This window comes from Talpa occidentalis, unplaced genomic scaffold (assembly GCF_014898055.3).
Source record: "Talpa occidentalis isolate TD23 unplaced genomic scaffold, MPIMG_talOcc4v2.1 talOcc4.15, whole genome shotgun sequence".
In the NCBI taxonomy this organism is placed as follows: Eukaryota; Metazoa; Chordata; class Mammalia; order Eulipotyphla; family Talpidae; genus Talpa; species Talpa occidentalis.
The window spans coordinates 43492570-43507131 of record NW_023601543.1 but is presented as its reverse complement, the minus strand read 5'-3'; the positions used below and the strand labels follow the sequence as shown (position 1 = coordinate 43507131).

The 14562-nt window shown below is 36.2% G+C and overlaps 1 protein-coding gene across 3 annotated transcripts in view; it reads right to left on the bottom strand.

Annotated features, from left to right (window-relative positions):
• The window catches only part of ABCB7 (ATP binding cassette subfamily B member 7), a 121474-nt gene that overhangs the window by 34356 nt on the left and 72556 nt on the right, over window positions 1–14562 (bottom strand). For all 3 annotated transcript variants that reach the window (XM_037512241.2, XM_037512237.2, XM_037512238.2), the window contains 2 exons: window positions 7948–8034; window positions 775–894 (listed from right to left, as the gene is read on the bottom strand). In XM_037512241.2, coding sequence (XP_037368138.1) covers window positions 775–894; window positions 7948–8034 — 207 coding nt within the window. The remainder of the gene's footprint in view (window positions 1–774; window positions 895–7947; window positions 8035–14562) is intronic.

Genomic DNA, 14562 nt, shown 5'->3' with positions numbered 1-14562 from the left:
AGGAAGTCTAACTCTAGAGACTATCTACCACGGATATATATTGTACCTTAAGATACTGATATATACTTCACTGACTTTAAGGTTTGAATAAATTGAAAATAAGGTTTTTTCTTGAAAGGTCAGTCATTACTATAACTTTGCCTTATTAAAACAGATTACAGTACAGTAACAAACTGAAGAGGCTTCTAAGATATAGAGAGATCCTATACTGAATGGCACCAGAGCTTCCAGTTTTTGTGGCTGATCTTTTTTTAGTTATCCTGCTTTTCCCCTTGATGTTACACCATTTTATTTACCATTTATGGCTACCAGTGTGTCTAAAATGTCTTCATCCTCTTTTCAATGTATTGGAATTGGAGCCAAGCTTAGCAGAATATATAATAAATATGGGGCAATAAAGTTCTGTGGAGCGTGGAACTTATACTTACGTTTTGTTACAACCAATGATACTGCATATACACTGGTTTCAGGAGTGAATTCTATCAATTGAGGCTGTGAGAAACCTGATCCACAGATAAATCAGGCATTATCATATAATTTCTGCTAACTTCACAAGAGTTATTATGTTGTAGCACATACAGATGTCTAATGATAATGCTATAACACCTGAAACCTATATAATCTTATAAACCAATGTCTTCGATTTAAAAATTCTTGAAAGGTATTACATAAAGTGTCATAAAAGTTGTCAATGAACCCCCAAAAGTACTTAAAAATCCTCGTAATATTTCTTAGTTATAACAAAACAACAATGCATAATTGTCCTATTCTTACCTTTGCACTACCCAAAAATCCCAGGGAAATGGCAACTCTAGCTCGTAGATCTGGCCTGTCTCTGGGCCACACATAAGAAAGCATTGCTTTTATGATTTTTTTAGTGTCAACATCTTTTAACTGTTGAAAGAGAGAAAACAAAGCAGTGAGAAACATGTCATTTCAATTATAACTACATTTCAATAACGTAGAATTATATAAATATTTGACAAAATATGAAAATATTACATATATAACTTTAATTCTAAATCTAACATCAATAATTTTCAAACTCAACTATTTTGGGGAAATAGAAACTACTTCAATTGCTTTCACTTATTTCTCATGTTTTTTACTTTCAGCTACAGCCATCCTCACATTTCCAAAAAGTTATTCAGTGGGGGAAAGAGGAAATGCACTCATTATACATGTATTTATTATACATTAAGCTAAAAACATTACATAAAATTTAAGAAACATTTTGATCTTTGTGGGTCAAAATCTTTATATATATTTTAGGTTCTTTAACCATGTATTTATTTAAAATAGTTTATAGAGCCCTTAAGCTCAAGTTCAAGATAGAGCAATTATACTGACAGCATTTAGAAGCAGTCTTGACATTTACTATACAGAATAGAGGTTGCATTATTAAAAATTTCAACAAAAACACAATTTTCCAGTTATGCTTAATCTGATCTAAGTCCATTTTATATTTTCCCCATGTTCCCAAGGCAACATTTCTATTAAAACTTTTGCTTTAATTTCAGCTTTTAGGCACAAATTATGAAGAAACAAACCGATACTTTCAGAAAGTCAAAATAAGATCAACACACATATATATATATATATATATATATATATATATTACAAAACTACTCTTTCATTACAATTGGTGAAATAATAAACAATTTAAAATTTGAAGTATTCAACTTGTGGAAAAGGTATTTAAAAGAATAACAAAATCAAAAAAGCAAATGCTCAGTTAGTAAAGGTGTATGGAAAACGGTACTTTAATACACTGTTAATAGGAAACTATACTGAGACAATCTTTCTGGAAAGCAATTTGGTATCTACCATAAGTTTTTAAAACAATTCTGCCCTTTGTGTCAAGAATTCTACTTCTGGGGCTTTATGCTTACAAAAAAAAATTCTTGGAATATTCTCTAAGAATAATCATTTTACATCCTAAAAATCTCTTGACTCTACCTACTTCTTGCATTTCTACCAGCAATCTAATACAAGCTATCATTTCTGACCTAAACCACTACAACAACCTCTTAACTAATTTCCCTGCATCCATTCTGATACCTGTCCAATTAGTACAGCCCGCGATCAGCTACTACCCCAGCTTAAAACCTTTCAGTGGGATGTTATTAATCTTAAGATAAAGACCAAAGTCCCAAGGTTTATGAGGCTCTGCTTGGCTGGCCACAAACTCCCTCTTTAGCCATGTCTTACAACACTGCTTTCCATTATCATACTGTACAGGCTTTCTTTCAGTTCCTCAAACATGTTGTAATTCCTCCTGCCACAGAGTCTTTGCACAACCATGCACTCAGTTCGGCATAATCTCTCTCTCTATGCAATACCAGCCTGCCCCGTAATGTCTTCTAATTAAATTCCATGGAAGTTCAAGCAGCACTTCCTCAATAAGGTTGTCCCTAATCCAGTAAGGAACCTTGGCAGTATTCTCTCGCAAAACAGTATCCCTTTCTTTCAGAGTATCCACTTAAGCTATAAACTACATCAATATACAGTATTGTGATTATTTGATTAACAGCTGCTCTCCTGCTAGAATTTAAATTCCACGTGAATAGTATCTGTATTCTGTACTCATTGTTGTAATCTAAAACTAAATATCGTGATTGACAAACAGCAAATTACCAAATTACCAACTAATTAATTACTGAATATGGAATAAAAAAATTAGCTATAAGGATATTTATTCTTATGCTGCTTTAATAGAAAAAAAATGGAAATAGCCTAAATGAATGCCTGTAACAGAATATAGTCATCCAGAAATAAATACAATCACAAACAGAGAAAAACATGTTAAATGAAAGCAGAGTACAAAAAATTTATTTTCCACGGGAAAAAAAAATGAGATATGCATATGAGTTTATGCATGCACCAAATGGATCTGGAAAGCAATACCCCAAAAGTGTTAACATCAGTAACTATGAATAGTTGGAATCATTGATGACTTTTTTTTAAAGAATAATTTTTTAATTAAACATTTATTTATTCTTATACAAGAACCAGGATACAGGCCAGATGTGCGGGAGGGTGAGAGGATTCACCCAAGACAGAGTGGGGAACCGAACAGGCAGACAGACCAAAATACACTGCTGAGGGGAGCAGTGGGCGAGACAGGAGAGGTCTGCCCTGCTATGTGGGTATCTCCATGGCCACCGGGGGTCAAACGGGCACTGCAGAGGCTGCGGACAGCTTCACAGCGCTGCGCTCAACCGCCTGCACCACTAGGGAGGCCCATTGATGACTTTTTTACAGCCTTCTTATTTGCTTGTATTTTCAGTAGCTGACATATAGTAAGAAAAAATTTAAATTCATTTTGAGGGAGAAGAGTTACATAATTTCCAGTACATCTGCACAGCAGGAATGGAGGAAATTGTCAACATAAGAAACAGGACAACACATTATATAATACTGGGTAGTTTCATATTATAAATACTACCCCTCCCACCAAGACTAGCAAACTATTTTTCAAATCTCTTTTAGTCAGTTTAATGACAGAAATAAAACTGTTCACATTGTACCAAGGCATAGGCCTACCTTCCTGAGCTGCTTTTATTAAATATCAATAGATGGCAAAAACATGAAGTTTCGAAATATTTTACACACAAATATACATGCTCTCATAACTGGTAAGGTTTTTTTTTTTTTAAAGGGAATAATGCAGTATGAAATTTTCAAATTCATTCCCATTTCACATGTTTTGTCTTATTTTTTGCGATGGAATAATGGCCAAAAGGCCCTGTTTCTGCATATCTTTAGAAACACACTCTCTGTCAAAACTTTCTATAATACACCCCAAAATTTATTCAATAAGGACACAAAGAAGCTATGGCTAAGAGCAAGAAAATTATTTTAGTTGGCTTAATAATACATAAATGTTACCACTTCATTTAAAATGCATCCAGAAGTTGTGTAATCATGCATTATGAGTCCACTAAGCTGTAAAACACATGACTTCAGGTATAGTTCAGATAAACTCTAACATTTGAAAACTAATATATTTTCCTAAAAGTAGAGGTCAAATGAGGCACTTCAGAGACTGAGTCACATTGTTAAACCATTTTAAACCAGCTACTTCCTGCTGTACTAGAATTAAATAAAATTTGAGGCCTCAATACAGATTCTGAAAGATAATATACCATATTTTAAAATCACCACAGTTAGTTCATGTTGGACACCCAATGGTAACAGTGAAAGACAAAAGAATTATTTAAAGTAAAAGGAGACCAGTCACAAGCTTGAGGCTAAATATGACATCTTTCATATCAACTAATCTTTTCAATTCAAACTAATCACAAATAGTATACCAATTCTTTTTTTTTTTCTTGAAAGAATGAAGATACACTTTTTCTAAGACAAACTTCTTTTTTTTTTTTTTTAAAGATTTATTTATTTATTTATACAAGCACTGGGTACAGTCAGAAGCGCGGGAGGGTGAGAGAATTCACCAGAGCCAGAGCAGGGAGAAGAGCAGGCAGAAGGACCGAAGTACACTGCTGAGGGGAGCAGCGGGCCGCAGGAGAGGTCTGCGCGCCATGCGGGATCCTCCTCCGGTGGCCGGGGAGCAGCCGGGGATCAAACAGGCGCTGCATTAGCCACCGGGGAGGCCCAAGTATACCAATTCTTTTAAAGATGAATTCTTAAAGTATGGGAAATGTAGGAAATCATCAAGGAAAATGACAATATATCGGGTTATTTTATACCAGTGTATGAAGAGTAATTATAGTGTAGGGGAAAAAAACCCCAATGATTTAAGAAAAGAAAGTTCCTTCATTCTTAAGGGTCAAAATTCCTTTTGATATAATGGTTTTAAGTCTCATTTGCACAAAAACAGAAAATATGAACTACTTTAACTTCTCTGTTTATCATTTTCACAGTAAATAGAATTTAGAAGTCATTTTAAAAAGACAACTGTGATAACTACATCATTACAACAAAAGCTCTGTAAAAGTAAACACTATGGAAATATCATTTATAAGCTTATAAAAGTTGCGTGAATCTACTTTATTCTGTGCTAACAATATATATAATGTGGTCTTTTTGCTCTAGCTAAATAACCTCAAATTTAAAACATAAAACTGACATTTTATGCCTCATTACAATGTAAAAACTAGTACTGTGTTAGTATAAAGAATAAACATTTTTAGGAAGGTCTCAACTATATGCTGGAATTAATTAGCCATAATTAAAGAAAAGCAGTTTGATTCAGAAAGAAGGTAACAAGGGTAACAAAAGCTAACAAAGGGTAACAAAAGAAGGAATTCAAATTGGCTCATTGTGTTTTTTTTTTCTAGAAATGAGTTTGAAAGAAAAGGTTTAGAAACATCAGAATTGTCAGAGATGAAAGTTCAAGAAAACAAGCTGTACCAAAAGAAAAAAGGAAGAAGAAATTTAACTAATAAAAGAAGCAAAACAAATATTTATTCAACTAATGAATTAATTTATCTGTTTGTAAACACACAAGGAAAATTCTTATTAATATCCTAGAGATACACCTAATACTTGATTTATTAAGTCATCAAAGAAAAAATGGTTTATGCTACAAATGAGATGAATTTGTATCCAACAGCCAATTTAATAATTTATAATATAAATATAAATACTGAGATGACTGATACTTGCATTAGCCAAAGAATTCTCTATCCCAAAGAAAAATCAATAGGAGAAATGAAATCAAGATCATATAGCTGCTTAATAATATATGAAATGAGAGCTAGAAAGGTGCTTGTTTATGTCTTCCAGGTATTCCTGCCCATTGGTCGGTGTGGGCACTCATTTCAACAAGCCTAGAGACTCATTCCTTTATTTCCCCAAACCCCAACACTCCAAATTGCTATTTCACTTATTCCAATTATATCAGGATTTACACCAAAGCTCTCTGATTGCTCCAGAAAGTGCTAATGTCCCTTTTAATACTACTAAATTCTGGCAGCTTCCAATCAATAAGGATATGTTTCTAACATAAAAAAGAGCATGTCAAACAAAGTCTGAAAAGTAATCTTTATGTTAAGTTCTGCATTATTTGTGTCCTTTTACGAACACAGGATCAATTAAATTTTACTAAGAGATGTCTCTTCAAAAGAGGCACATAAAAAAAAGTTTACATCCTTTCAAAATCTAAAGATTCTATTATAAACAAATAATTCCTTAATCTATTTTTTTTTTGCTGAAGTACTATTGTTTTACATCCTTGCTAGTGTTTTGACAGTATAGGATTTCCTCCCTCAGATGTAGTCACCATAGCAGTCCCACCACCAAAGCACCCATTGTCCCCCACCATAGTCCACTGTGCTGTTACCCCCTCCTCATCCCTTCCTTTCCACTTCAACTCCGGATGCCTCAGATCCATGGTCAGCTTTCAAGGGTGGATTTTAAAGTTTGTTTTTATCTAACCTTTTGTTTGGTTTATCTATATTCCACATTATAAGTGACAGCATCCAGTATTTATCTTTCTCATTCTGGCTTGTTTCACTTATCTAATACCTTCCAGCTTCATCCATGTTGCTGCAAATGGCATGAGTTCATCTCTTTTGATTGTTGAGTAGCATTCCACCATGTATATATATACCACACCTTCTTGATCCACTCATTTGTTTTTAGACACTTAGGTTGTTTCCATATCTTGGCTATTGTCAAAAGTGTTGCAGTGAACACAGGAGTGCAGGTTTCCTTTCAAATTAGTGTTTTTGTGTTCTTTCTGTGGAGTTAGGGTTTCCGTATAATATCATGTCATCTGCAAATAATGATAGTTTTACTTCTTTCCCAGTTTGGGTTCTTTTGATAGCTTTCTCTTGCTTAATTCCTCTAACTAGGACTCCCAATACTATCCTGAATAGTACTGGTAAGAATGGACACGCTTGTCTTGCACCAGATCTCAGTGGAAGTCTTATACCAGATCTTAGTGGAAAGTTTTTCAGTTTTTTACCACTGAGAATGATACCTGCTGTGGGTTTGTCAGATAGGTTCCCTTTATCCCCGTTTTTCAAGGGTTTTCATCATAAGTAAATGTTGAATCTTATAAATGCTTTCTCAACATCTACTGATATGATCATGTGATAATTTATTTTAAAGATAGGAGCTTTCAAATTGAAAGCTACCAATTGAAACTACCACTTCTTTTATAACCCTTTACTATGGCTACACTGGTTAAACATGATTTAAACATTTCCTGAACAATACTATTAATGCTGACTAACAGTTGTTATGAACATTCAAGTATAAATGCATAAAAACTACAGTACAAATTTCAGTTGGTTTTAAGGCAAAATTATACAATTTGCCACAGTGATAAAATTTCTACATGGTGGATTGGATGTTCTGATGTTTAAACTGATAAGTTTTTGGATAGAAGAGACTGTTTTGTTAATTATTGCATTTATAATACTTAACATAGTTACACACAAAGCAGTTATTCAACACATATTTTTTTAAGAGATTGTGAAATTTATTTTCTAAAGCTTTGTGGTGAGTTGATAACAACCCAAGTTTCCTCTGATTCTGTGGCATGCTACTTTCAAGTAAAAGACATTGCCATTCTGGGTAAGCAACAATCTCGCTACCTATCTCATACTACCCCAGAAGTAAAAGAAATATTTTCTTACTGTGCTAAAACACTCACAATATAAAACTTATAGTTTTAATAATTTTAAAATGTACAACTCAGTGGTATCAAATATATTCACAGTGTTGTGCAATCATCACCAGCAGCTCACCTCTAGAACTTTCCCATCACCCCAGAAGGAAAAGTTCTTAAATATTGCCATAAGCCTGAGAAAGTCTCATCTATATAATCATGCTCAATTCATATGGTTTTGCATTAGAACACCTGCATTTACGTGGGTCAATTAAAATATTCTGGAATATAATCTGAATATATTTATCTTCCATGCAAGTACCATCATTCACAAGAATTTCTAGTTACTTGTTATTAGCTCTTACCCCTTCTTTTGGGTCTGTGTGGAGTCCTCCTCCAGCATGACCATGCCAGCATGTCCTCTTTTCAATCTGCGGCCATGCCTGGAGAGCCTAGTTGAAAATAATACCAAGTAATCCATTATTAGGTCTTACAGAATTTCACATTTTGTAAAAATCTGACTTAGTCTAATTTAATGAAAGTCCCCAAAACACATTCAGAAGCATAGCTTTCAGCATAACACAGTAAAGGCAAAACACCTTCAAAGCTAGTTTACAGATAAATTTATGCAAAGAATATTGAGATACAATAAATATTCATCAGCAGTTACCTATTCTTAAATAGCTTTTAAAATTAACATTTAGGACCTCCCCGGTGGAACAGCGGTTGAGCGGTGGGTTGAGAAGCTGCCCGCAGCCTCCGCAGCGCCGTTTGGATCCCCGGCTGCTCCCCGGCCACCAGAGGAGGGCCCCACATGGCGCTCAGACCTCTCCTGCCGCCCGCTGCTCCCCTCAGCAGTGTGCTTCGGTCTTTCTGCCTGCTCTGCTCCCCACTCTGGCTCTGGTGAATTCTCTCACCCTCCCGCACTTCTGACTGTACCCAGTGCTTGTATGTATAAATAAATAAATAAATCTTTTTTAAAAATTTAAAAAAATTAACATTTAAAAGATTTAATTTGTATTACACTTTTATTGGACTTATACCAGCTTTCTTATTGTCATTTGCCACTATAAAACTATAAATCTGTTGGGCCTCCCCGGTGGCGCAGCGGTTGAGCGCTGGGTTGCGAAGCTGCGCGCGGCCTCTGCGGCGCCGGTTCGATCCCCGGCTGCTCCCCGGCCACCGGAGGAGGGTCCCACATGGCGCGCAGACCTCTCCTGCCGCCCGCTGCTCCCCTCAGCAGTGTACTTCCGTCCTTCTGCCTGCTCTGCTCCCCGCTCTGGCTCTGGTGAATTCTCTCGCCCTCCCGCGCTTCTGACTGTACCCAGTGCATGTATAAACAAAACAAACAAAGAAACCAGCAAACAAATAAATAAAGCATGCCTCTATAAAAAAAAAAAAAAAAAAAAAAAAAAAAAAAAAAACTATAAATCTGTTATTCTGTCATTGGCAAGCAAAGTATAATACAGTTAATTAATTATAACCTATTTGATATCCAGGTGTATACCTTTTTTGCTTTACAATATAATATAGATCGCTTTATGTAATTGATTCTTTGCCTATTATTCTGGCTCCCATATATCTCACATTCAGAAACAATGCATTTTTTTTTAATATCACAGTCTATCTTGTGCTATAGTAAACACATATTTCCTCTGTCCTATTACATGGTAAATATTTACGATTAGGGATAGTATCTCTTATCCTTGTATGTCCTATAGCACACATCACCATGTGTTGAACATGGACAGAGTACGTTTCAATGCTTTTTAGATTAGCTTACAAAAACAGATATCTATAAACGTCCCCACTAGCCTTAAAAGCCAGCAGCTCACCTATTATAATTTTCTTTTTTTTTTATAGAGGCATGTTTTTTATTTATTTATTTGTTTGTCTGTTTGTTTTGTTTATACATGCACTGGGTACAGTCAGAAGCGAGGGAGGGTGAGAGAATTCACCAGAGCCAGAGCGGGGAGCAGAGCAGGCAGAAGGACCAAAGTACACTGCTGAGGGGAGCAGCGGGCAGCAGGAGAGGTCTGCGCACCATGTGGGACCCTCCTCCGGTGGCCGGGGAGCAGCCAGGGATGAACCACGTGGCCGGGGAGCAGCCAAGGATCGAACCGGCGCCGCAGAGGCCGCGGGCAGCTTCACAACCCAGCGCTCAACCGCTGCGCCACCGGGGAGGCCCAATTTTTAAAGCACCTTAAGATTACTTCTCCAATTAGGAAAATATAAAGACTAAATCATTTGATGCTATATAAATTAAAGAGATAGTAAAAATTAGGTTTAAAATTTAGGCTTGCAAAGAAAGCAACACAGAGATGTTAATCTAATTAACATAATCAGTTAATCTAATTAACTGATCAATTGCAGATCAGGGAGGGTTCCTCTCTTCATTACAACAGGACACCGGAGAGATCCATGCATCTGTACATCTAAAAGTGGGTAAACTGGGGCTCATGTAAGTGACAGAGCTAGGAGAAGCAGACAGCCAAGTCACCATGTACATTCAAGGGTCCAGAGAAGGCAGGCAGGGCAGAGACAGTGCAGAGCCCATGACATTGGCCCAAGTAAATATCAGGGAGATGGAAAGATAAAGTACATTAACCAGGGATGTGGCAACAAGAGTACCAGAGAAAGCAAGGAACTGCAGCTTCCCTTCCTTCCCATTCTATTATTGGAATCAGCACCCCAGAGAGTATCAAGCACTGAGTCTCAGTTCCAAGACCCCAAGGAAGAAAAGAAGCAGAGGGGAAACACAGGTGACTCAGGCTCACTGTCCACTGCCCATGGCAGCAGATAAATCATTCTACATCTATGCAACACTAGAACCACAGAGCAGTGGCTATATGCACCATCCCGAGTCACAGGTGGTGACATATATAGCAGTAGTCCTAAGGACATCAGTAGTAACCAAAAATCTAAAGCCACAGCACCACCTACTGGTAACAAAAGTATCTAATTACTAAGCTGCTTAATTATAATTAAAGCAAGGAAAGTTAAAAATAAATTAATTTAAAAAACCGAAAAGGTAGTGGACACTCCAGATGTGCAGAGATGACTATAACTTTAACTAATATGAAACCTCAAGCTATGGCATCAAAAAAAGAGAATGCCAGTTCTCCAGAACCAAACTTAAAGACACAGAACACTTGGATCTAAAATCAGACCATTCAAAAGAGCGACCATAAAGAAACTTAGAGAAATACCAAAAAAAAAAGTAAGTTAGACACAGCAGGAATGAAAATAACTAGCAGAGGTTTATTTACCATAGAGATTGCACTTATAAATAAGCCACTAACAGAGACTCATTCAGTATGTGAACAATTCAATAAATGAGATGAATGTTGCAATAGAAAGCAGTAGAAATAGAATACATCAAATGGAGAAATGGATTAGAGAGCTAAAAACAGAAACCTAGAAATGATTCAGGTGTAGAAGTAGAGAAACAGGATGTAATAAAATGAAGAAACACTGAGAGCTAGCCAATTCTATTTGTAAAGGCAATATAAGGATAATGGGTATCCGAGGTGATGTAGAGAAAAGGGAGCAGAGAACCTATTCAAATGAAAAATAGCTGAGAACTTCACAAACGTGGGGAAGGAAATGAATATACAAGTCCATGAAGCTAACAAAACACCTAACTCTCTAAATGCAAAGGAATCTATATCTAGATACATAATAATACAACTGTCAAAAGTTGATAATAAAGGATACTAAAGGCTAGAGGAAAAGTGCATGTAATACATACAAATACTCCCATCAGGCTATCATCAAATGCAGCAAAAATGTTACTGGCCAGAAAAAAAGTGTAATGACATATTCAAACTACTCAAAGATGAAAATTGCCAGCCAACACTCTATCCTAAAAAGCAATATTTCAGATTTAAGGGGGAGGGAGAAAAAAAATTTCCCAAACAAAAGCTGGATTTCACCATCACTGGGCCTTCTGTATAAGAAATGTTAACAAGACTTTTTCTATCTGAATTGAAAAAAAGAGAGTTCACAAAACTTAAACAAGGCAATAAAAATATAGAAGGAAGCAAAAAGCTGAAACTCTGCCTCAAAACAGGGTATTGAACACTATTTTCAGAATAAAGGATAAATGGAAAGAAACACTAAAAATAATTACATATACTCTAATTTGCTAATAATCTAGCAGTATAAAATAATTTGTGACAAATATATTAAAGAGAACAGAAAGGACAGAGCCTTTATAGAGAAATGAAGTTACGGAGATATTAGCAGAAAAAAAGGATTATTTGAGATATGAGACATTCTACACAAGCCTTATGGTAACCACAAAATAAAAATTTGGAGCAGACACCAAGCACACAAAAAGGAGAAACAGTGAAAAAGCAGAGAAATCCATCAAAATAAAATGGAGATAGAAATATAAAGAAAAAGAAAGAACAGAGATAAAGAACAACCAGAAACAAAAAGATAAAATGGCAAGCAGCAAGTCCTAATATAACAATAATGACCCTAAATGAAAATGGACTGAACCCATCAATGAAAAAACACAAAGTGGGCCTCCCCTGGTGGTGCAGGAGATTGAGCGCAGCACTGTGAAGTTGTCCGCAGCCTCTGCAGCGCTGGTTCGCTCCCGGCCAGCTGGCGAGGGTCACACATGGCAAAGCAGACCACTCCTTTCTCGCCTGCTGCTCCCCTCAGCAGTGTATTTCGGTCCATCTGCCTATTATGTTCCCCACTCTGTCTCTGGTGCATCTTCTCACCCTCCCACACATCTGGCCTGTACCCTGGTTCTTGCATAAATAAATCTTAAAAAAAAAAAAAAAAAGAAAAAGCACAAAACACCTTGCTGGACTAAAAAAACAAAACCCACCATATATATCGTCAACTAATCTATGATAAAGAGACAAAGAATATACACTGGAAAAAGGAAAGTCTCTTAAATAAATGGTTTTGGGAAAACTAGACTGCCACATGCAAAAGAATAAAACTAGACTACTAACTCGCAACATATACAAAAATCAGTTCAAAATGGATAAAAGACTTGAATATAAGACCTGCACCCCATAAAATATATAGAAGAAAACATAAGTAAAACACTTCATGACATAAATCTTTAAAGATTCTTCTCCAGAAGCAAGAGAAACCAAAAAGAAGGTAAACATCAAGGCCTATCTCAAACTAAAAAGCTTCTGTACAGCAAAAGAAAGAATAATCAAAACAAAGAGCTATCTTACTGAATAAGAGAAAATATTTGCACACCATATGACAGATAAGGGACTGACATCAAAGACCTACAAAGAGCTTACACACTTAACAAAAACAAAACAAACAACCCAATCAAAAAATGGGCAAAGTAACTGAAAAGACACTTCTCCAAAGAAGAAATGCAAATGGCTAACAGGCAGACAAAAAAGACATAACTAATTAAAAGGGAAATGCAAATCAAAACCACAATGAGATACCATTTTACTCCCATGACAATGGCTCACATTGAAAAAACGAAACAACTAATGCTAGAGAGGTTGTGGAGATAAAAGAACCCTCTTACAAGGCTGGTGGGAATGTAAACTAGTCCAACCAGTATGGAAAGCTGTGTAGAAGTTCTTAGAACACTAAAAATGGATCTACCATGTGACTCAGCAATTACACTCCTAGGAATCTACCCAAAGACACTAAAACACTAATTAAAAAGGAAACCTGCACTCCTATGTTTGCTGCAGAACTATTTACAATAGACAAGATATGGAAAAAACCAAATGCCCCCCAAATATAAGAATGAATAGAAAAGTTGTGGTTTACTTATACAATGGAATATTACTCAGACATTTAAAAAAAAAAGATAAACTCATGCCATTTGGGGCAACATGGATGGAGATGGAAGAGATAAATTATGCTAAGCAAAATAAGTCAGAAGGAAAAAGATAAATATCAGATGATCTCACTTATAAGTGGAATATAGAGAAACCAAACAAAAGGTCAAGAAAAAGACAAAACTAGCAAGCTGACCATAGATCTGAGGCATACCGCAAAGGAGGGGGTGGTCAAAACAGGGGAGGGAATAACACAAGGAAGTATGGTGATGGCTCATAGGTGATTATGTTGGTGGGAGAACTATGGGGACTACAACAGTGTAAGGAAATTAAAAACAATAAATAAAAATTTTAAAAAGAACTTTTCTTTAAAGCACAATAAAAAAACAAACAAAAAACAAACTACATAGTGGGTTCTGAGAAATAAGTGAATCTAAAAGTGACTCACTGAAGCATAAACACAAACACAGATTAAAAGTGAAGGAGTGGAAAATGCTACTCCAATACAATGAGAAATTAAAAAGAACTTGAACAGCTATACTTCTACCAGATAACACAGACTTCAAGTCAAAAAAGGTAATGAGACAAAAATGGACACTACATAAACAGACTAATACATCAAGAAGATGATACTTATTAATATATAAGCACCCAACATAGGACCAAAATATACAAAGTAAATATGAACAGATGTAAGAGGACAAATTGAGAGCAACACAATAGTAGCAGGAGACTTTAATACTCTACTTACATCAATGGACAGATGATCCAGACAGAATATCAACAAGGAAACAACAGGGCCTCCCCGGTGGCGCAGCGGTTGAGCACTGCGTTGCGAAGCTGCCCGCAGCCTCTGCGGCGCCAGTTCGATCCCCGGCTGCTCCCCAGCCACTGAAGGAGGGTCCCATATGGCGTGCAGACCTCTCCTGCCGCCCACTGCTCCCCTCAGCAGTGCTTCTGTCCTTCTGCCTGTTCTGTTCCCTGCTCTGGCTCTGGTGAATTCTCTCACCCTCCCGCACTTCTGACTGTACCCAGTGCTTGTATAAATAAATAAACAAATAAATCTTTAAAAAAACAAAACAAAACAAGGAAACAACAGCCTTAAATGAAAACTTAGACAAGATAGACCTTCTAGATATATATTCTCCCAACAGTAGAATACATATTCATCTCAAGTGTACATGAAACATACTC